Genomic DNA, 18,909 nt, shown 5'->3' with positions numbered 1-18,909 from the left:
TTCGACTGATTGATTGATGGTTCGGAGAAGTCACGTCAGATTTGACTTATGGTCACAATTGGACTTGCAGCTCAATTTAGTGTGTCTAAAATCACTTTGATGTGTGGACGGTTGAACGGAACGAATAACTCTGTGAAGGGGGTTTAAGAGGATTTAATTTAACAGCTAGATTAATAAATGACTCAGAGATCGTACAAGGGGTTACATAACGTTACATAAGCGACGATCATCTTCTTACAGTTAAAGCTCTGATCATTTCTGTGTACAAGGGTTAGTGCCATCTCCATTATGTTGTCATTTATTTACGTAAAACTCTCCTTCGTTTCTCTAGGCTAGAAGCCAGAAGTTCTTCTGCCACTGGGTGCTGATGAGGTACCCACCGAGCCCTCCGCTTTGCTTTCTCACCGCCATTGTCAGGCACTCTGCGTTGTTGATACACTGCTCCACAAATTCCTCACTCCTGCTCTTGATCAAGCTGCAAATCCCAGCGGACCTCAAAGAAAGTCGTCGCAACGGAAATGTCTAAAAATGGATGCAGAGAGCACAAGATCAGGAGGAGATGAACGCATACTTACCAATTCAGGGGAGATGGCTTCTTCTGTCCCAAGACTAAAACGGAGGCTTCGAGCTTCTTCACTTGGCTGATAACTGTGTCTAGCTTCGGTCCTTGTATGACCAAAGCTTCAACTTCCACCTGGAATGTATACCCAAAGTTGGGAAAGGAAAAACCAGATCGGTCAAAAATAAAAAATGAGAAAACGGTAAAATAATTTAAAAAGTATAAGAGCATCAGGTTTGTGGAATGAAGCAGATAAGACATTAAAAAATTATCAACTGTCGGCAAGCCATTTCACGAGTCATGATATGGGCCTACCAGGAACAGAGAAAACTTGACAAACACCTTTGAAGAAGAGGAACAAGGAGAATCAATCTGAAGTTCTCAGATGTAACTTGTCTACGGATTTAACATTTGGATTGAGAAGTCATTACCTCTGGTCTGCAAGCCTTGCAGAGAGATCCGAGTGAGTTTGCAAGATTGGGGGAAGATTCAATGTAAAGAGGCTTCATCGGGCCTTTGTGAGGAGGGATGATCTGAAGCAGTGTGAGGAGATCTCCCTTGTTAGCTACATGTGTTAAGGCCCACATCATGGCATGCTTTGCACTCGAGGATTGATCTATCACTGAAATTACTCGCTTTCTCAACATCGCACCATTCTCACTCATGTTCACTCCTTTCATCTGTCTTAAGCTCCTTTCTGGACCTTTCTTCCTGCTCCATCTTTTTGACGAGTTCAAACTGTCCTTGCCGCTAAGCTGCCTCAAAAAGGACTCACTTTGATCAAAGCCAGAACCCACCATTTTTTCCCTGTCGTCCACCTCTCGCTCCCGAGCTGAGCAGCTTACTTTGGACCTTTGGCAGGGAAGGGAGAAACACTGCTATGATATTATAAGCAGATGGTGGGGAAAGATGATGGCAGTGAACAGCCAAGTCACGGGGAATTGATCCCCAATTAGACACCATGTACAGGCATCCTTTGTCAGAAAAAAAAAAGGGTTATTATTATGAATCTTACGATCTTATCAAACTTTTCTGTCTTTCGTCCTCCTGGAAACTACAAAAAATATATGTAACTACAAAGCTTTCTCTTTTTAAGAATTTGGCCTTTATAACTGTCCGGAAAGTGGAAAGCCTACCTTGTTTATACAGTGCTAATCTCAATGTTTTAGCCTGAATACAATGATTCATCTCATAAATAAGAGCACCTGTGCAGCATCGACCATTCAAAATTACAGTGAACAATGACAATCTGTTAAGCTCTTAAAACCAGAAGCTTTACTTACTGAACGATGCGATAGCTTCTGACGGGCAGCTACAAATATACATAGGAAAGGACGCTCTCCTTTGCTTCGGTACCGTACAAGGATCTGAATCCACAGCTGTTTCTGTAAGTAGCCTGTAATTGGATTACTAACTAAATTCCAAGAACGCTACAGATATTACTGTAAACAAATAGGAACCCATACAATCATTTACCAGAAAAATACATAAGAAGTTCAGAATTGCTCAGCCCCATTATCTGAACTAAGTAAAAATCACTCTCGTGAACTTGGGAGGATGAGACAGGCAACACACCATCATAGCTAGTTCTTGGCTTCATCTCTTTCATCATCAACAATCATGGCCTGTTTCTGATTACATCAGAAAATGAAAACAGTGTTCGGAAGTTCTTAAATTGTCCTCGTCCTCTTCCAAATAATTGCTCCCGAGCAATACGCTGCTTTACCCAATGTCAGAGCCTCTTTCAAAATTTGCCATTTCTTTTCTGTTCTTCTACCGATCGTTTGTGGAGTGCCGAAGGGAGAAAGAGATTTTTCTTCCTTTACTGACAGCGATCATCAAAAAATTTTGTTGACAGTTCGTGGGAAACCGTGCTACCAAGGGAAGATGGCGATTAGATACCAATACCTCTGAAAGAAATCTACACGGTTTTTGAGGGATAAGAAGTGAGGACAAGACAAGGCGCCACGTGCTACCGGAACTTGCGGAAGGGGAGATCATTTGCTTGTTCAGATCAAACGGCTAAAGCATTAACTTGTGCGACGTGGTACGGAGACGTTACACGAACGATGGATGTAAATCTCTGTGAAACGAATTACAGTTACTAAGTGGAACTGTAAATTACTTTAACGAATCCTTAAACTTAGTTATAATCTTTTCTTCTCCTTCGAGGAGGAATTCTGCGTCTCCCCGTTTCCTTTCTCTTCTTTCCATGGCTTTTTCAGATCGACCATTTTGGGATTCGCTTTGTGTTTACTTCCTCCGTCCGGTTATCGCCTCCGTGTTCGTCTTCTCTTTTATTTTCTTGGGTGCGTGAAATTTATGTCCTTTCACTTTAGGAATGTGTTAATTTTTCTGAGTGGTGTTCGGTTTGTTTCTCTGTGAATCGGATGGGGTATAGTTCATTGTTTTTCTTTGCTATTTTCTTTTGAATTAGTCTTCTTCTTTTTTTTTCCGGGTACAGGTTGGTTGATGGCGTGGAAGCTTGTTCTGGTTCACGTACCCATCGTGCAGGAAATCTGCGGGCTTCGCAAAAAGCCTAAGCGACCGAAACCTGAGACTGACATCTACTATCGCCACTACGATAAATTTACTGAAAAATTCGGATTCTGGGTAATCTATTTTACAGTTTTCTATGGGTTCTGTTTAAGAGTTGCAATTTGATTTCTCATTCTGCATTTTGTTGATATAGAAAGGCCTCTCTTTTGTTCTGAACAAAAGTTTTTTTCAACTAAATAGGGACTCAACATGCTTCTGGATCAACTAAATATTTCTCTATAGATGCTCATATTGCCTCTCGATTCCATTTTCAAAATTTCTCCATGGGCGAAGCAGGGACTTGAGAGTTTTGAGTGATATAAACTTGTTGATGTAATTTGAACAGAACCCATATTTTCTGGTCTGATGAATATTGGATGTTGAGGACTTGTAGATAAGATGTTGTCATAAAGAATACATCTCAGCTTAATTCGTTATATGGAAGGCCACGGATATAGGATTCAGGCGGGCTTTGTTGTTAGTAGAGTTTTTTATAGAGAGAGAGTAAAAGGGATTTTCTGGCGTTCTGCAGAGATGAAAGATAGATTCGAGTTTCAATTACGACATGTTAGTTGGGCACCATTCTTTAATCCTTTGCTGTTTAGAGATAACCTTTGTTGAGATCTTTTCGGGATCTAATCTTCTTCAGAGGCTATTCACCTTACTAGTTTCTATCTATTTGAATGATAATGAGTAATTTCATCTGCATAGGCTTGGAAGATGGTAATTACACCTTTTCTTGTCATGGTACTTTGAGCATATCCTGTTTAATTTGGATCGTCTTCATGTCGTTGTGAAGTTTATGCCATTCTTTCTTTTTAAAGAACTTTCCTTTTTCCTTCTCTCTTCGATGCACGATTGGTAATGCTCCTGATTTTCTGTGGAATAACTGAGACTTTTCTGCAGGGGGAAGACTTGAAGAAGAGCGAGTAGAGTCGCCTCTTTGATATTAAGGAGCTATTCGTTCATGCAAGCAGTGGAAGGAAGCTACGCAAAGCATTACATCGAAATTCCACCACCCGGTTCCGGCTGTACATATTCGCTCTGTATGCTGACCATTTATTAATGCAATACAATTTAAATAAATTACTTGGAGTTGAGAGAGCAATTTTGAACGGAGGAGCTGTTAGATAGGCCAAAAGTAAGCTTCTTCGAACAGCACTAATGTCTGGAGCAGGAGTCTTATTGAGTATGGCTGCGTTTTATTTGTTTTTCTTCCCATTAAAATATTATTATTATTATTATATGAAGTCTGATCTGATGAGAAGAGTTTCAGTAAAAAGGTTAGCAGCTCATATTCTGGGCTTCACATAATTCATGTGAGCAGGCGAAGAGCCAATTTTGAGTCCAGGGAGTAAGCCGGTTGGGGCTTAGAAAATCTCCCTTCTCCTGTTCCTACATCTTCTGCTTGCTTGAGATAGAAACTCAGAACTGAGGTGCCAGAGCAGAGTTTCAAGAAGGTGATTTCATTGTTGGTTTCGTTTCTCATATTCTTTGATTTTAATTTTATACCGGATGCACAATCTTGAACTGATCCTTATTGGGCTCCTACAATTTCTCTATTTTGTCAATCCTTTTCTATATGTCAGTTTACGCTTGTTGAATGTTTTGAAAGATGAGAAAACTTGGCCCTCTTTATGTAGGTTTACAAATGGAGGCAGGCTTTGTAGAAACTTTATGCAAGTTTTGTGCATATCTCTGTCAACTCTTTCGGCGTTACCTCTTTCTGCTGCTGTCTTTTGGTCCCATCCCTCCGCACATTGCATTTATAATGGATGGAAATCGAAGATTTGCTCGGTATTGGAATCTGAAACCAGGGAAAGGACACCAGGTCGGTTTTCTTGCTCTTATATCAGTCCTCAAATCCTGCTATGAGTTGGGCGTCAAGTATGTAACAGTTTATGCATTTAGCATCGACAACTTCAAGAGAAGCCCCGACGAAGTCCAACTTGTTATGGATTTAATGCTGGAGAAAATTGAGGCTTTACTGAAAGAAAATAGCATTGTAAAACTGTATGGAATCAAAGTTGCTTTCTTAGGCAATTTGGATCTCTTGAGCGGTCCTGTGAGAGAAGCAGCTGAGAAAGTCATAGCGGCAACTGCTGCTAATACAAAAGCTGTTCTTTGTATATGTGTAGCCTACTCCAGTACTGATGAAATCGTTCATGCGGTTCAGGAATCATTTAAAGAAAAATTAGGTGAAATTCAAGAGAAGAGCTCTCTTAAATTTGGTTCCCAAGAATGTGTAATTGCATTGGCAGATTTGGAGAGGCACATGTACACGGCAGGATGTCCAGACCCTGCCATCTTATTGCGAACTTCCGGTGAGACTCGGTTGAGTAATTTCCTTCTCTGGCAGACTTCCTTTTCTCTCTTGCTTGCTCCAGATGTTCTTTGGCCCGAGATCTCGCTTAGGCATCTGGTCTGGGCTATCTTGGATTACCAGCGATTGCATCCCTATTTCACAAGGAAAAGCAAGATCATCTCAAGAACACCTTGAAGTTTGAAGTTTGAAGTTTGGATCTTTGGCCTGATACTGCATTTTGCTATTGTGGATACTTGTTGTGTCCCTACTTGTATGAAGTTAGATATATGATCACAATTATCTAATATATTGCTTATGATATGATTTTGCACATTCAGAGATTAACATCTCCTGAATACACCTCCAAAATTAGATACATCAGAGTGCACGTCTGTTTGTATAAATTTTTTACCGTAAATGTTATAGAATTGTAAGGATAAACCCATCTGGATCTATGTTAAAATGGGTAAAAAATGTTCAGTTCTCAATCCTCGGCCAAGCTATCAGTTCTTCTAGTAATGTCCATACGAGTCTTTCAGATTTTTTTCATAAAACGTTGTGACCTCATTGGGGACAGAGAAGCTGGAACGCATTGCCAAAGAAACTGATCGTAATTGTTAAAAAAGACTTGGATACCGAAGAAGATGATGAATTAAAGACACGGATTCTCGTAACTGAAGAAACTATAGTAATAACAGAACGGACCAGACAATTCTCGAGAATCATCTTGTTCTCAACCCATTTCTTGAAAGCCTTTTGTTTTCTGAGAGGGTTTCCTTCCATGTTATTACATTGCACTGTATAAGATGTCAGCCTGTTGATGCTTAGCGTTCTTGCAGCCTTGATTTTCGTTAGAAAACAGGGAATAAGTGGGCAATCTTCACGCCAGACAATCTGCTTCACACAAAGCTGCAAGCCTGCAAGTGCGGAGAAAGCCAGTTACAACGCATCAGTTATGCTTGTTCATACCTCTAACCTTTGCATCACGATTTTTGGCTTCAACTGAAAAAACTTAATCTGCTTGTATTTGCAATACAAACCAGTACGGCATCTTATACAGATCATTCGGAGTTCAGCATTCTACTTGTTTTCTTCTCACCAAATTTTTATTATTTTATAATGGCTTTAGAGTTCACATAAATCATGTGAATATCTGTTTCGTTTAGGGAGGAGTTAGCATCTCTGTGGTGTTTTGTTAAAGTCCAGGAGATCACGCTAAAGAGTGCTTAAAATGTGCCTCAATCACTGTGCTCGCCTTCCTACATCTTCTACTGGCTTAAGGGACTTCTCAACTCTTCACAAAAAAACTCAGACAGAGCCCACTGAGGTGAAGAGCAAGAGTTTCAACAAGGTAATTTCATCCGCTCGAGGCATTTGTTGGTTTGATTTTCAGTTCATGCTTGTTGAAAATTTTGAAAGATGAAAAAAACTGAGGTTCCATGTTGTTGTTTATGTAGGTTTTAGTGATGGAGGCAGACTTTGCAGGAACTTTATCCAAGTTCTGCGGAAATATATTTGATATCTTCCGGCGCTACCTCTTTTTGGTGCTTTCTTTTGGTCCCGTCCCACAACACATTGCATTTATAATGGATGGGAATCGCAGATTTGCTCGTTATCGGAATCTAAAGCTAGGTAAAGGACACCAGGTCGGTTTCCTGGCTCTTGTGTCAGTCCTCCAATACTGCTATGAGATGGGTGTGAAGTATGTAACAGTTTATGCATTCAGCATTGAAAATTTCAGGAGAAAGCCTGAAGAAGTCCAATATGTTATGGATTTAATGGTGGAGAAACTTGAGGGATTTCTCAAGGTAGGTAGCTTTTTAAAAAAGTATGGGATCAGAGTTAATTTCTTAGGCAATTTGGATCTCTTGAGCAGTCCTCTGAGAGCAGCAGCTGAGAAAGTCACAGCAGCAACTGCTAGCAATACAAGAGGAGTACTTTTTATCTGTGTCGCCTACACTAGCACTGATGAGATTGTCCACGCTGTTCAGGAATCATACAAAGAAAAATTAAGTGAAATTCAAGAGAAAAGCTCAGAACAAATTGTGATTGCATTGGCAGATTTGGAGAGGCACATGTACATGGCAAGATGTCCAGATCCCGACATCTTGGTGAGAACTTCAGGTGAAACTCGGTTGAGTAATTTCCTTCTGTGGCAGACTACCTTTTGTTTCTTGTTTGCCCCAGATTTTCTTTGGCCTGAGAACACGCTTAAGTATCTCGTATGGACCATCTTGGAATACCAGCGACTCTACCCCTATTTTAGACGGCAAAAACAAGATCATGCTAGGAACACCTTGAAGTTTGAATAATCACGGCAATCTACTGAAAGTAGTGGTGAATTGTAAGGATAAACCATCTGGTTCTATGTTGACATGGGTGAAAAAATTTCAGTTGTTGCCGTTGTGTCCATTGGAAATTTTGGAAAAGAAAACATGTCGTCTTTTTCTTTGTAAAATGTTCTGATGTCGTTGTAAACAGAGAAGCTTGAATGCGTTGTCATTGGAATCGATCAAATAAAGGAAGCCCCAGAACTGTCAAAAGACTTAGATACTGAAGAAGGATGATAAATGAAGGACACGAATCTTTCAAAATTGAAGAAACTGCAGTTTAATCAGAATGTAAAATAGAGAACAAGTCACAATCTGCATCACTCAATCTGCACATCTCAGGTTGACACCGTAGTTGCAAGTTGAAGTTCTGAGATTAAGCAAATACCAAAACTTATGGGATAAGAAACCTGTATTCTGCATACCACGTGTCCACATACATATTTTCCTCTTGACAGAAAATTTCAGCTTTGCTTCGAAGGATAGATAATTTTAATCAATCCATCACAATCTTGTTCCTGAAGTACAAAAATTTCTTCCATGATAGCCACCCGGATGTTTCCATCTGACTGCATTGATTTGACAGAATTATTCACATCTGATCATATATCATAAACTTAATGCGTAAAGCGAATGATCATCTCTCACTATTTGCTTTTATCTTCCTCCTTTTTTCTTGTTTACGAATTCTTTAGCTTTCCCCACATAGCCGAAGACCCCTTTATCTTCCTACAACAAGCTGCTCTTCTGTGATCTTTCCCCCTTCTCTTTTAAAGTTGCACAGGCTTAAGGAAGACTAGAAGAAGCAGAAGCAGAAATAAGAATGGAGAAGACAAGGTACAGAGATATAGAGATTGCGACTCAATGCTTCTCTATGGAGCGGCTGATCGGGAAAGGAAGCCATGGAAGAGTCTACAAGGGAGTCCTAGAAAGTGGGAAGCATGTTGCAGTGAAGAAAGCTTCGACGGGACTACACCTTCTCGGAGACAATTCAAAACTCGATAACGAAATACAGATGCTGTCGTCTATTAAGAGTCAACACATCGTTAATCTGCTGGGTGTCTGTCAAGAATCGGGTCACAAGCTGCTCGTCATGGAGTTCATGGCAAATGGGTCGATGGAGAAATTACTCCACAGCGCCCCGGAGCCTCCGACATGGTCCAGCCGCGCAGTCATGGCCTTGCAAATAGGCATGGCCATTCAGGCCCTTCATAAGGTAACTCCATATCCCATCATTCACAGAGACATCAAATCAGCTAATGTTTTGATAGATTCACAGCGCAACGCTAAGTTGGCTGATTTCGGCCTCGCAGTAAGAGCACCACCCGCTCTCCTGAGCGCCGGTGATTTACTTGGTTGTGATCATATTCATACAAGCAGGGACTCCGTCGAGGCGGTGCCCGCAGGGACCATTGGTTATATAGATCCTTGTTACACGACGCCAGGGAAGCTGAGCACTAAAACTGACATTTTCAGCTTCGGAGTTTTGTTACTTGAGATTGTTAGTGGAAGAAGAGCAATGGATATAGCGCTGGAGCCAGCTTCAATCATTGAATGGGCCATGCCACTGATAGAACAGAAGCGAGTTAAGGAGATGTACGACTCCCGAGTGGTATTACCAAACAATATGAAGAGAGTTGCCAGGCGCATGCTTAAAGTTGCAGCCAGGTGTGTCTCGTCCAAAGAAGAGGAAAGGCCTTCAATAGGAGAAATTGTGACCGAGTTGACGAGCGAGTTGCAACACAGACAATTCTCAGTTCGGGGCCTTCTGAGGAGCAGTTTGTGGAGAAGACATTATTATACTGTAATCAAGAGAAAAAGGACGACAACATTAACATGTGAGAGCGAGCAAAAGGGAGAAGAAGATGCTCAGCTTTCAATCTTTCGGATGAGATGCAAGGTCTCAGACGGTAATTGATACACCGTGACTCTTGTGGAGAAACTCGTCCCAAGTCTTTTAGTTCGTCAACCATGGATAAGAACGTTCCAACTTGCAGGCCGTCCAATTAGAAAAATGCCAAGAGCAGGTGAAGGAGCATAACATTCTGTGGCAATCTACAACAAACTTTGTTTTTAAGCCTCATCATTCCATGCTTTCAGGCAAAGCTTTCTTTTCTGTTCCATATCCCTTCTATATTGAATGTCTCTACAAAATGATTTCTGATTTTTAAAGAAATCCCATACAGAATACAGATCGTTATTGTAAAACAAAAGGGCAAAAATAAAGAAAGACACAACCTGCCAAACGAATAAAGTAGAACAGATGATGACTGCCCAATTTTAAAACGTAAAAATTTCTCTAAACGAGGGTTCCGTAGAAGAAAAAAAAAAAAAAGATCATGGACGACATGGTCCCACTGGCATTTCTGAATTATACAGCAAGGGCCCTAGAGAAGATAATCATGGAAGACAAAGGATAATAAATTGGAAACCTTTCCAGGTAGTGGAAGACATGACAAGAATACAAAAGCTACAATCAATAGTTCCACATCACTCTTTGGGAGCCACAACCTGGTCGTACAGGCATATTATTCACTTGAACAATCTGCAAGCAAAGCCATCTATCAATCCTTCGCTTATGAAAGTCGCTTTTGAGTAGTGCTTGTAACCCTTGGAGGCCTGTCATTCAATCTTCTTTGCCTCGTTTGCAAGCATTCCCAAGCACGACTAGCTTATACGCGGAAAGCTTTTCTTCATCATTTATTTATTGGTCTATAATGATCCTATATTTATTTGAAAAACTCTAATTTTAAATTTGACTAAATCAATGCTGCTTTTGAAAGTTCTATATACATCATCTTCACAGATGAAATAGCAATTGATAATTGACACCATATATTTTATAAGATCATTGACACTAAACCATGTATATTTTCAACACTAATTAATAGTAAATTTTTGTATCATTAACATTGAACATAGGTATCAGAACAACAACCATCAACAACATGCTTTTCAATGATCTTGCATCGCACGACCATTTCAAAATCTCACCCTCATCGAAGGGAACTCACTCAGGATAATCTCCTACCTGACAATATGATTTAACATAATTAACCACCAAACTTTTGCTTCCCATGCAGAAAGACCAGAACAACAAGTAATTCGAATTTCCACTCATGAATGTACCACAATTGCATTGTACAGTTGGTAAGAGCATGAAAAACGACAATTGGTATATGCACCAAATGAGATTTCATCGAAGGCAAAGGAAGCATAAAAACCCCAAGGAAGTGAGACGAACAGAAATAAAGAAAGCATAAAAAGCATAGCACTAAACAATACAAGTCAATCAGAAAAGAAGAGAACTAGAAAATCAGAAATGGACCCATCACAACCAGCTGTTGTCCATTAGAACTACTACCAGCCAAAATTTTGGAATGTCAAATCTTTAACACATAAACTAGAACACTACAAAAAACACAAGTTTTATGTAAGGCAGACAACTCAAGTGTCTAGCTTTCTTCATTGATCAGAGAGAATAGTTATAAACATATAATCTTCACTATGGATAAGATGAAATTAAAATTTAGTTCTTTAGAGTTTCAAGTTCTCAAATCTCAATATAACTAAAACAGTCTGGAATTAAAAAGAGCATCCAAGCTCGAGTAAATGTTTCTAAAATATAGCGGATACCATTATTTCTATATCTCAAAAGAAACATTATTGTATCTCCTCAAGACTTACAAGTTGCTTTCCAATCATTTGTCCACATAAAGTGTGATTGCCACTACATTTTTTTTAATGGAGGAAGAAAATAAAATATTGACTTCATAGAAGCGGAGACTGCAAAAGTCAATGTTATTCACATCTAGGGGTTAATGTGTTTGGATTCCATTACTAGAGGAATGTTCTGGACTTACATTACCCATTACCAAGACATCAATTTTCAGAATATTTTGTAACATAGCACAGAAGTTTAGAATTAGTATACTGTTGTTTAGCAACAGAGACGAAGAGAGAACAAAGAGTAAAAGAAATGCAGAAACAAGGGGAGAAGACAGTGCCGCAAGCGAGAAGGAGAAAGAATTTCTCCTCTTGAATATTATTTCCTTTCCCCCAAAATGCAATAGGCAAATACGGAAACAAAAAAACAAAGCACTTTCAAATGCTACAGCAGTCAGCTATCACTAACGCTAAAATTACCATTTGACAGGCAATGGAATTCTAAAAATTTCACGTCTACACATAATACACCCTAATTATATGAAGCCAATCTAACACTACAAATGCCACTCACCTCTGAGTATATTAACACAAAAATTACATGATATAGGCGATTAATCTCACAAGATTGGTACTACTCACACAGGAAATAACCATAAACAAACCTTTACACTGTCTGACCTGAGCAATGCACCATGAAGTGGAGAGCACTACTTTCCTTTGATCCTGTATGTCAAAGTTGACAACAGGAAGACATCTTAAAGTCATTCAGTATCCCACTCTAGCTATCATAAAAGTTCAATGCAGTCAAGTAATTAAAAGATAAATAACTTGTTAAGCTCATTTAAATCCATGAGAACATGAACACCCAAAAAACCCGAAGCAGAAACTTCAGAAGCTTTCTTATGATGACCACACTTCTCTGGTTCGGGGCTTTAAGGTGCTTGAAGCAAGACACACAAATACGAATAATTGATGAGACCAATTGCAATTCATGTTCTGTGTCTAATACCACATCATAGATATCAAATAATCTCATCTAACTTTAAAAAGTCAAACATTGGTTATTGAAAAACACAAACAATCAAATGTAGACATATTGCCAATCCAACAAAAGATGAAGGTAATATCTCACATTATACACCATACAGTGACCCATGTTTCCAGTAGCTATTGTAAAGGAGTCTAATATGGATCTGAAATTAGCAGAGGTTCGTCTATGGGAGTCCAACATGCATCTAAAAAACATGAATTGCCAAATCCTTTTCACAATCGATACTTCTTTACAAATAATTATGTAATAAATACTTAATGGTTTAATCTGATCCAGTCACATCTTTACCGATTCAAAAAACTAATCCTCAATGAATTGATAATCGATTTCAATTTTTCAGCTATTTACCAACAAGGAGATGGCAATCTTAATCTGCCAAATCAAGATCACCATCTCTTCCTTCTATCTTTTTTCTGTTGACCACCATCTCTCCCTTCTATCTTTTTTCTGTTGACCACCATCTCTCCCTTCTATCTTTTTTCTGTTGACCACCATCTCTCCACTCTCTATCTTTTGTCCTACTCTCTGTCTTGTCCATAGAACCAACTAGGTAGCTTCACAAGTTCATTAAAAAACATAATTTATTCAGTTTCACTTTTATTAGTTTATTGGTTTAAATTGATTTATTAGCACATCTCTGTATATTACATAATCACAACGAAAAGTTTTTTTAACTCCATCATGGTCTTGTTCACAGTGTATTTCTTGATGGAACTCCAATCTTATCATTCTTTATGCAAGAAACATAAGGGGGGGACATCTGACAAACCAAGAAGGAAATGTCCACAGCACCATGATATCACACCTATGAAGGAAATGAATGAATTTTTGTTAAACACAAACTATCAGAAGAATGCACATTCAAGTTTTGAACATTTGTAATTTCTAGCATCTAATATTGAAACAAAGGGCAAATACTTAAAACAATTTCTGCTGCCATGAGTACCAAGCTTTTCTACACCAAGAAACAAAAAGTAAGGCATAAATGCTTCCAAAAGTACTCAGCATATCATCACTATGCAATGCAAAAAGTAGTTACAATCCATCGTGTTTCTCAAGAGGTTCATCATACTTTACACCAACCCAGGAACCAGGAGCTGCAGTTTCAGCTCGTCCCACAAATTTAACAACACCTCTTTTTGCTCCAGGTTCTATCTTGCATATATCACCAACCTAAAACCAAGAAACAGTTATTCTGACTAGGAACTACAGAAGTAGAAGAATATTAGGAACCTCTTTATGTTTTGGTTGTGTGTGAAGTACAAAACCAAGTTCCATAAAAATAAGGAGTGCAGAACAAAAGGCATCCACAGTTTTCAAAACAAAGAATTGCAACTTCACAATTACTTGAATTTTATGTTCATTTTTCTTCTGAAAATAATAGAAACGAGGACTTTTTTTGGCGTGTTTTTGGATGACAAGATTAGAGGAGGGGCGAATAGAAACAAGGACTTAGACAACAAAAGATGTAAAAGTGGAAATTTGAGAAGAAATAGAGAAAAGAAGAGAGAGAAAGAAAAGCAGGAGAGAGAAGAACAGCGCAGCCTTAGCACTCGTTGAAAGGTCTGGAAGTTTACCCCTCTTCTTATTAACCCTCACTTAAGTCATAATGAGTCCAAAATACATTAATGCCCCTCTATACCCAACTCACCATAAACCCCTAATTACTACTCAGAATCAAATAACGCTTGTACCATACAACACATTACCAAACTACCCTTTTCATGTAATTCAACAAAATAATACAAACTAATTGAAATGCGATCTACATCAACCGTAGAAAAACACGGTGACATTTCAAATTTAAAAAATCAAAAGCAAATTATACATCAATTCTAAAAACTCAAATCAAATAGGACAGCAAAGTGTTTTTGGATCATTGGGAAAGTAGGTATTATAAAAAAACTAACAAATTTCAGGAGATTATCCACAAAAAGGCCTTGTCAAAGTTCACTTTCCAGAACTGAACGATGTCACTATCACAGGACTGGCTCAACCAACCATATAGGGGGTAAGCCAGCAAATTTAGAAATTCACAGAACTTCAGAAGGAGAAATTAAAATGAATAACCACAACACTAGCGAAAAAAATGAAAAAAATAAATTGAAAGCAAATAAATTAATAAACAGAGTTTGAAAAATAGAGGGAAAAGCAATGAGAATGCTCCATTCTGCTGATGGAACATCTGTTGCTTGATCATGCTGACCAGTATTTTCAAGTAACAATCAAATCTTCACTATTTTGAGGCATCAAAATAAGATTCAAATGTTGAACTATCATAAAAGCCAGGAAAATGTTGAATGCGCAAGATAAATGATCAGGAAGCCTTCATCCAGAATATAAAAAATAGTCAACAACCCTTGCAATAGTGTATCTAGTTTGCTTAAACTTCCATGACTATGTTGTACTAGTTTGCTTAAACCTCCATGACTATGTTGTACAAGTAAGGTGGTGCTTCCACTCAGAAGAAGAAGCATTTTGATGCAAAGAACATAAACAGAATGGAAACATGATAAATTCATCTAAAACAGGGCACCAAAGTATGATAACAAACATACTCAGCATGTTTAACGAACCTTGGTAAGAAACTGAAGGACCCCACAGAAAACGGGTGGTCCATTCACTGTGGCACCCATAGCAGGATGACCTTAACTATCTGACCATGTGATCTTTAAGCTTAGTTAGATGCAAAAGCACTGCCACTTGCCTTTATTCTGAAGAAAAGGTCGTCCATAAAGTTATCCGATGTCTGCACAAAGAATAAGAAAGATTCAGCAAATACTACATGGCCCCTAAACTAGAAAACTCAGAATGCCATTCTGATGATCAGAGCTTTAACTCAAAAAGGACATCCTCAAAATGAAAAGAAATGTTCGAGATCTTAATTAATTTTAACAGAAAGAAAAACTGAGCTGCAAAAACAAAGTATAAAAGAAAGTAGCTTACTTTATTTTGAAGGACCGAATGACTTTGAGATGCCAACTTCTTAAATTTTCTGAATGTGCCTTACCGAAGAAAAAGAAATTTATAACCTTGGCGTTGTTCCCTAGCATATAATAATCTAAAACTCTTAAAAAGGCAAATCCGCTGTAGCATGGTGCGTCTTTTTTGTGGTCAGAACTCATATAAATCTATTCAGGCAACCTTAATAACAAAACAATCAACTTGAAAGACAATAGCACAAATCAGGTGACCTACAAAAAAGAAAAAAAAATAGTGTAACAATTATAACTTGGACAGGAACAGTAAGAGTACTTTCATCTACTAGAGAATACCAGATTCCCCGATGCACAATCTATGCTTTTTACACCATAAAAAATCCACAATTCTTCGGCATGTAAACTATCCCCAGTTGCCAAGTACAAATTCATTAAGCTTAAATAAGATGATCTAAATTTCTCCGGTACCCCCGCCTATACCTATGCTAAATAAAAAAAATAGAGGCGAATGATACCAGACCAGAACAACGTTGTATCAAACTACTTGTCTCCTTGTAGTTGGATCTCAAAGTTTTTGGAATGCCCCAATTTCGACTTGAGCATCCAAATCTGGGTCAATCCCAGCAAAAACATCTCTGAACAAGGCTCTGGCACCGGAACTTCTGTGTAGTTTTTCTAGCTCACCCTTAAGCCTCTTTGATTGCCTGAACAGCAAGCGTTGCAACCGCACCGTTGTTCACCGCCAGCACGTCTTTAATGGTATTCCCGTTTTCATCCCTGAGTGTGATTCTGACCCATGCCAGTCCGGCAAAAGCTCCTTTATCGACCTTGTCTACAATGCGGAAGGTGTAAAGGTAGGCATGAGAATGGCAAATGGAAAAGACAATGGGAGAAATAACTTTTAATCAGTTTATAATTTTTTCCATTGGGAGAGAGAGTATAATGATGTTGATTGTATTCCACGATTTTTTCTTTTTATAAAAAAACAAATGATAAAAATAATCATAATTAGGTTTTGAATATTGTAGCAAACAAGGATGAGAGAAGAACACCTTTTTTTTCTTTCTTTCTTTTTTTTTGAAAATGGTGAATTCATTGAGGAGCAAAAGGCCAAAGCAGCCAACAAAGCTGGCCAAGGAGGGGAGATTATTACAACAAGAGAGTGATGATCAACCCTATCCCTAGCTAATTTATTAGCGAGACCATTTGCACTCAGTTTACATAAGATCAACTGCACACAACATTAGCAGCAAGACTACCAATCTCAAAGAACACTATTAAATGCCTCTGCAGAGGCTTATTCAAGTTGCTGTTAAATGCCTCCGCAGAGGCTTATGGAATTTCGAGCACCGACTGATGTCAGCGTTGGAGACGCCTTAAACTGCCAGTGGGTTGGCAAAATGCCATTGATAGGGTCTTAACCCACGAAGGGCAACATTGATTTCAGCGGAATTAGAGTCAGTATGCACAAGACTCAAGAAGACCATTTCATTTTGCCCAAGAGAATCTGTGGGAGAAGAGCACATGAAATAGAAGAATGCTTTCATTTTGCCATAGTTAAAGTGAAGATGGAAATGTCATTGCTATTGCACCCCATGGGTACACATACAAGGTTTGACAAGAAATCTTAACCAGGTTTAGATCAGCCTAACGTTCAAGACCAAGAAAAATCAGGGGCAGAAAAGCACATCACAGAACCAATCAGAGGTAGACTCCAAATTCATGAACTGAACTGAAAAATTACCGAAGGAGAGGACAAATTAACCAAATCCATCAAGGAAATTATGCCATTTTATTTGGGTTTGGCTGTTCCAGTAAACTGAACAGAGAAGAAGAAGGACCGAGTGGAGGAGAAGAGAACTCTACCTCCTCCTTTCTCTACTCTCCGGCAGGACGCTCTTTGAGTCGCATATCTCCGGCGTCAGGAGGATTAGAGGTTGAAGGAGAAAAACAAATCGATGACGAGGAAGAGAACGGGAAGCGGGTGAGCTTACTTGTTGACTGTTCTGTTGACTGTTCGGCTGTTCCGTCAGCTGTGGTGACGGAAGAAATTTAGGCTAAAAGCTGAACGACACCGATGTCTTAGTGAAGGCTAGGTCCCAAAGTGGCTAAGTTTTTTTCAAGTTTTTTAACAAAATAAACTCTATCGTAAATTTATTTACCTGGTACATTTAGGATCTCTTTGGAACCCATAGAAAATATAAAAAATTAAATTAAATTAAATTTTGATAATTATTATTCCTATAAATAGTTTGTGAAAAGAAAATTTTGATCATTGTCTTGTTTTTATTAACTATTTTTTAAAATAATAATTATCAAAATTTTATTTGTTTCTTTTCTTTTATAGGGGTTCAAACATACCCTAAGGACAAGACAAAGAAAAGGCTTGAATTCACTACTTACTCTTACAAATAAATGAATAATTCACTTTCACTCATTCATGAAAACACACACTAATATATTTTACCTAGTAAAAGTGAATTAAGGGCCTTGAATAATAAATATCCAATTGTTTGTATCTAAAATTATGGTAAATTTTAAGGTATGTTTTAAAATTGGCTATGAACTTTTTTGTTTTTTATACTGCTATGACCTTTTAATGGTCATGAATCAACTGCAATCTATGCTATCAAGTCCCATATTAGATCAATTAGCTAAACCCAACAAGCCACGGTTAGTGTAGAATATAAGAATATATAATAATATTATCGTAATTATCATTGATCAAGTATACACTATTTATAGAATTACAATAGAAACAGTAGGTGATTACAACTTTATAATTTGAGTTTGTCTTTAATTCAATCACCTACAATTTGAGTGTGCCTTGTTTCCATCACTTGTTATCTTAATCTCTATCATTATCTCTATTATGCCCTCGCAAGATTGAAATTCGAGAGAAGAGTCTAGTCTTGATCTTCAAAAATAGGAAGCGTGTTTTTTGAAGTGGTTTGAAGAGAGTAACGGTTGAAGTTGACAGAATTGCATCATACAGTGGTAGAACAGTAACACTAGTAGTGGCTAGGGGTGGATGAAATTGCATCGTCAAGTAGAACGGCAACGGTTGAGGCGGACGGAATCGCATCATCCGATGGAATGGCAGTAGCTGGGGAGGACAAAATCCATCGTTCAATGGAAGGGCAACAGTTGGGGCGAACGGAATCGCATCATCCGATGGAAGGGCAGTGGTTGGGGCGGACGGAATTGCATCGTTCAGATGGGAATAAGAGGTTTTGTAGTGAGTTTTTTTATAAATAATAATAAAAAAAACGTGCATGCAAAACTCTCATGTGTGAAGCCGCACACACGCATAAGGAAATAATTTTTTGGATTTACATCTCTCAGTTTTGTTGAGACGCAAGGGGGAAGAACTTTGGGCGGTGTCGACTGGCTAGGGGCAATCAACGCTATGAACATCGGGGTGAACAACAGTTTGTTGTGGTTGATTGACGACGATGGAGATGAAAATATAGTGACAAGCGATCACATTCAGCGATCCTGTTCAGTGGAATGTCAAA

The 18,909-nt window shown here is 38.5% G+C and overlaps 5 protein-coding genes and 1 long non-coding RNA gene across 10 annotated transcripts; 4 read left to right on the top strand and 2 right to left on the bottom strand.

The window, feature by feature from the left end:
- Positions 1-143: 143 nt before the first annotated feature.
- LOC137957213 (uncharacterized) lies at positions 144-1,462 on the bottom strand. Its single transcript, XM_068804959.1, has 3 exons — positions 991-1,462; positions 576-694; positions 144-475 (listed from the first exon to the last, which is right to left on the bottom strand). The coding sequence occupies exons 1-3, from the start codon at positions 1,357-1,359 to the stop codon at positions 328-330; spliced, it is 636 nt and encodes a 211-aa protein (XP_068661060.1). The 5' UTR covers positions 1,360-1,462; the 3' UTR covers positions 144-327.
- Positions 1,463-2,738: 1,276 nt separating this feature from the next.
- On the top strand, positions 2,739-4,084 carry LOC137956266 (uncharacterized). Its single transcript, XM_068803679.1, has 3 exons — positions 2,739-2,868; positions 3,024-3,172; positions 4,004-4,084. Exons 1-3 carry the CDS (start codon positions 2,772-2,774, stop codon positions 4,028-4,030), a joined length of 273 nt encoding a protein of 90 aa, XP_068659780.1. The 5' UTR covers positions 2,739-2,771; the 3' UTR covers positions 4,031-4,084.
- A 385-nt stretch (positions 4,085-4,469) lies between these two features.
- Positions 4,470-5,671, top strand: LOC137956265 (dehydrodolichyl diphosphate synthase CPT3-like). The gene is made up of 2 exons (XM_068803678.1): positions 4,470-4,557; positions 4,741-5,671. The coding sequence occupies exon 2, from the start codon at positions 4,749-4,751 to the stop codon at positions 5,595-5,597; it is 849 nt and encodes a 282-aa protein (XP_068659779.1). The 5' UTR covers positions 4,470-4,557; positions 4,741-4,748; the 3' UTR covers positions 5,598-5,671.
- A 962-nt stretch (positions 5,672-6,633) lies between these two features.
- LOC137955223 (dehydrodolichyl diphosphate synthase CPT3-like) lies at positions 6,634-7,714 on the top strand. Its single transcript, XM_068802088.1, has 2 exons — positions 6,634-6,753; positions 6,860-7,714. The coding sequence occupies exons 1-2, from the start codon at positions 6,634-6,636 to the stop codon at positions 7,712-7,714; spliced, it is 975 nt and encodes a 324-aa protein (XP_068658189.1).
- A 713-nt stretch (positions 7,715-8,427) lies between these two features.
- Positions 8,428-9,926, top strand: LOC137956984 (serine/threonine-protein kinase-like protein At5g23170). 2 transcript variants are annotated; one of them, XM_068804672.1, is made up of 2 exons: positions 8,428-8,948; positions 9,012-9,926. In XM_068804672.1, the coding sequence occupies exons 1-2, from the start codon at positions 8,556-8,558 to the stop codon at positions 9,648-9,650; spliced, it is 1,032 nt and encodes a 343-aa protein (XP_068660773.1). In that variant the 5' UTR covers positions 8,428-8,555; the 3' UTR covers positions 9,651-9,926. The 2 variants fall into 2 exon arrangements, with proteins under 2 accessions (XP_068660773.1, XP_068660772.1); XM_068804671.1 differs by having other exon boundaries at positions 8,428-9,926.
- A 657-nt stretch (positions 9,927-10,583) lies between these two features.
- Positions 10,584-17,359, bottom strand: LOC137956985 (uncharacterized). Of its 4 annotated transcripts, XR_011113297.1 has the most exons (7): positions 17,258-17,359; positions 15,907-16,223; positions 15,399-15,646; positions 15,029-15,201; positions 13,525-13,625; positions 12,064-12,124; positions 10,584-10,763 (listed from the first exon to the last, which is right to left on the bottom strand). It is a non-coding gene; the product is annotated as an uncharacterized lncRNA (long non-coding RNA). The 4 variants fall into 4 exon arrangements; XR_011113296.1 differs by lacking the exon at positions 13,525-13,625; XR_011113295.1 differs by lacking the exons at positions 10,584-10,763; positions 13,525-13,625 and having other exon boundaries at positions 11,398-12,124.
- Between the last annotated feature and the right edge of the window lie 1,550 nt (positions 17,360-18,909).

This window comes from Aristolochia californica, unplaced genomic scaffold, assembly GCF_029961685.1.
Source record: "Aristolochia californica isolate CCGP_79_NKW_82.1479 unplaced genomic scaffold, dmAriCali1.0.hap1 SCAF_2, whole genome shotgun sequence".
NCBI classification, from domain to species: Eukaryota; Viridiplantae; Streptophyta; class Magnoliopsida; order Piperales; family Aristolochiaceae; genus Aristolochia; species Aristolochia californica.
The sequence above is the reverse complement of the archived record's forward strand: the minus strand, read 5'-3'. Positions and strand labels throughout refer to the sequence as shown.

Excerpts from the sequence above, each read along its gene's own strand:
- LOC137956984 (XM_068804671.1), top strand. The coding sequence starts at position 8,556 with ATGGAGAAGACAAGGTACAGAGATATAGAGATTGCGACTCAATGCTTC.
- LOC137957213 (XM_068804959.1), bottom strand. The coding sequence starts at position 1,359 with ATGGTGGGTTCTGGCTTTGATCAAAGTGAGTCCTTTTTGAGGCAGCTT. Across the intron at positions 695-990 it reads GCAAGGCTTGCAGACCAGAG|GTGGAAGTTGAAGCTTTGGT; the intron begins GTAATGACTTCT and ends TATACATTCCAG. Across the intron at positions 476-575 it reads AAGCCATCTCCCCTGAATTG|CTTGATCAAGAGCAGGAGTG; the intron begins GTAAGTATGCGT and ends TGGGATTTGCAG.
- LOC137956265 (XM_068803678.1), top strand. The coding sequence starts at position 4,749 with ATGGAGGCAGGCTTTGTAGAAACTTTATGCAAGTTTTGTGCATATCTC.
- LOC137956266 (XM_068803679.1), top strand. The coding sequence starts at position 2,772 with ATGGCTTTTTCAGATCGACCATTTTGGGATTCGCTTTGTGTTTACTTC. Across the intron at positions 2,869-3,023 it reads CTTCTCTTTTATTTTCTTGG|GTTGGTTGATGGCGTGGAAG; the intron begins GTGCGTGAAATT and ends TTCCGGGTACAG. Across the intron at positions 3,173-4,003 it reads CTGAAAAATTCGGATTCTGG|GGGGAAGACTTGAAGAAGAG; the intron begins GTAATCTATTTT and ends ACTTTTCTGCAG.
- LOC137955223 (XM_068802088.1), top strand. The coding sequence starts at position 6,634 with ATGTGCCTCAATCACTGTGCTCGCCTTCCTACATCTTCTACTGGCTTA. Across the intron at positions 6,754-6,859 it reads AGAGCAAGAGTTTCAACAAG|GTTTTAGTGATGGAGGCAGA; the intron begins GTAATTTCATCC and ends TTGTTTATGTAG.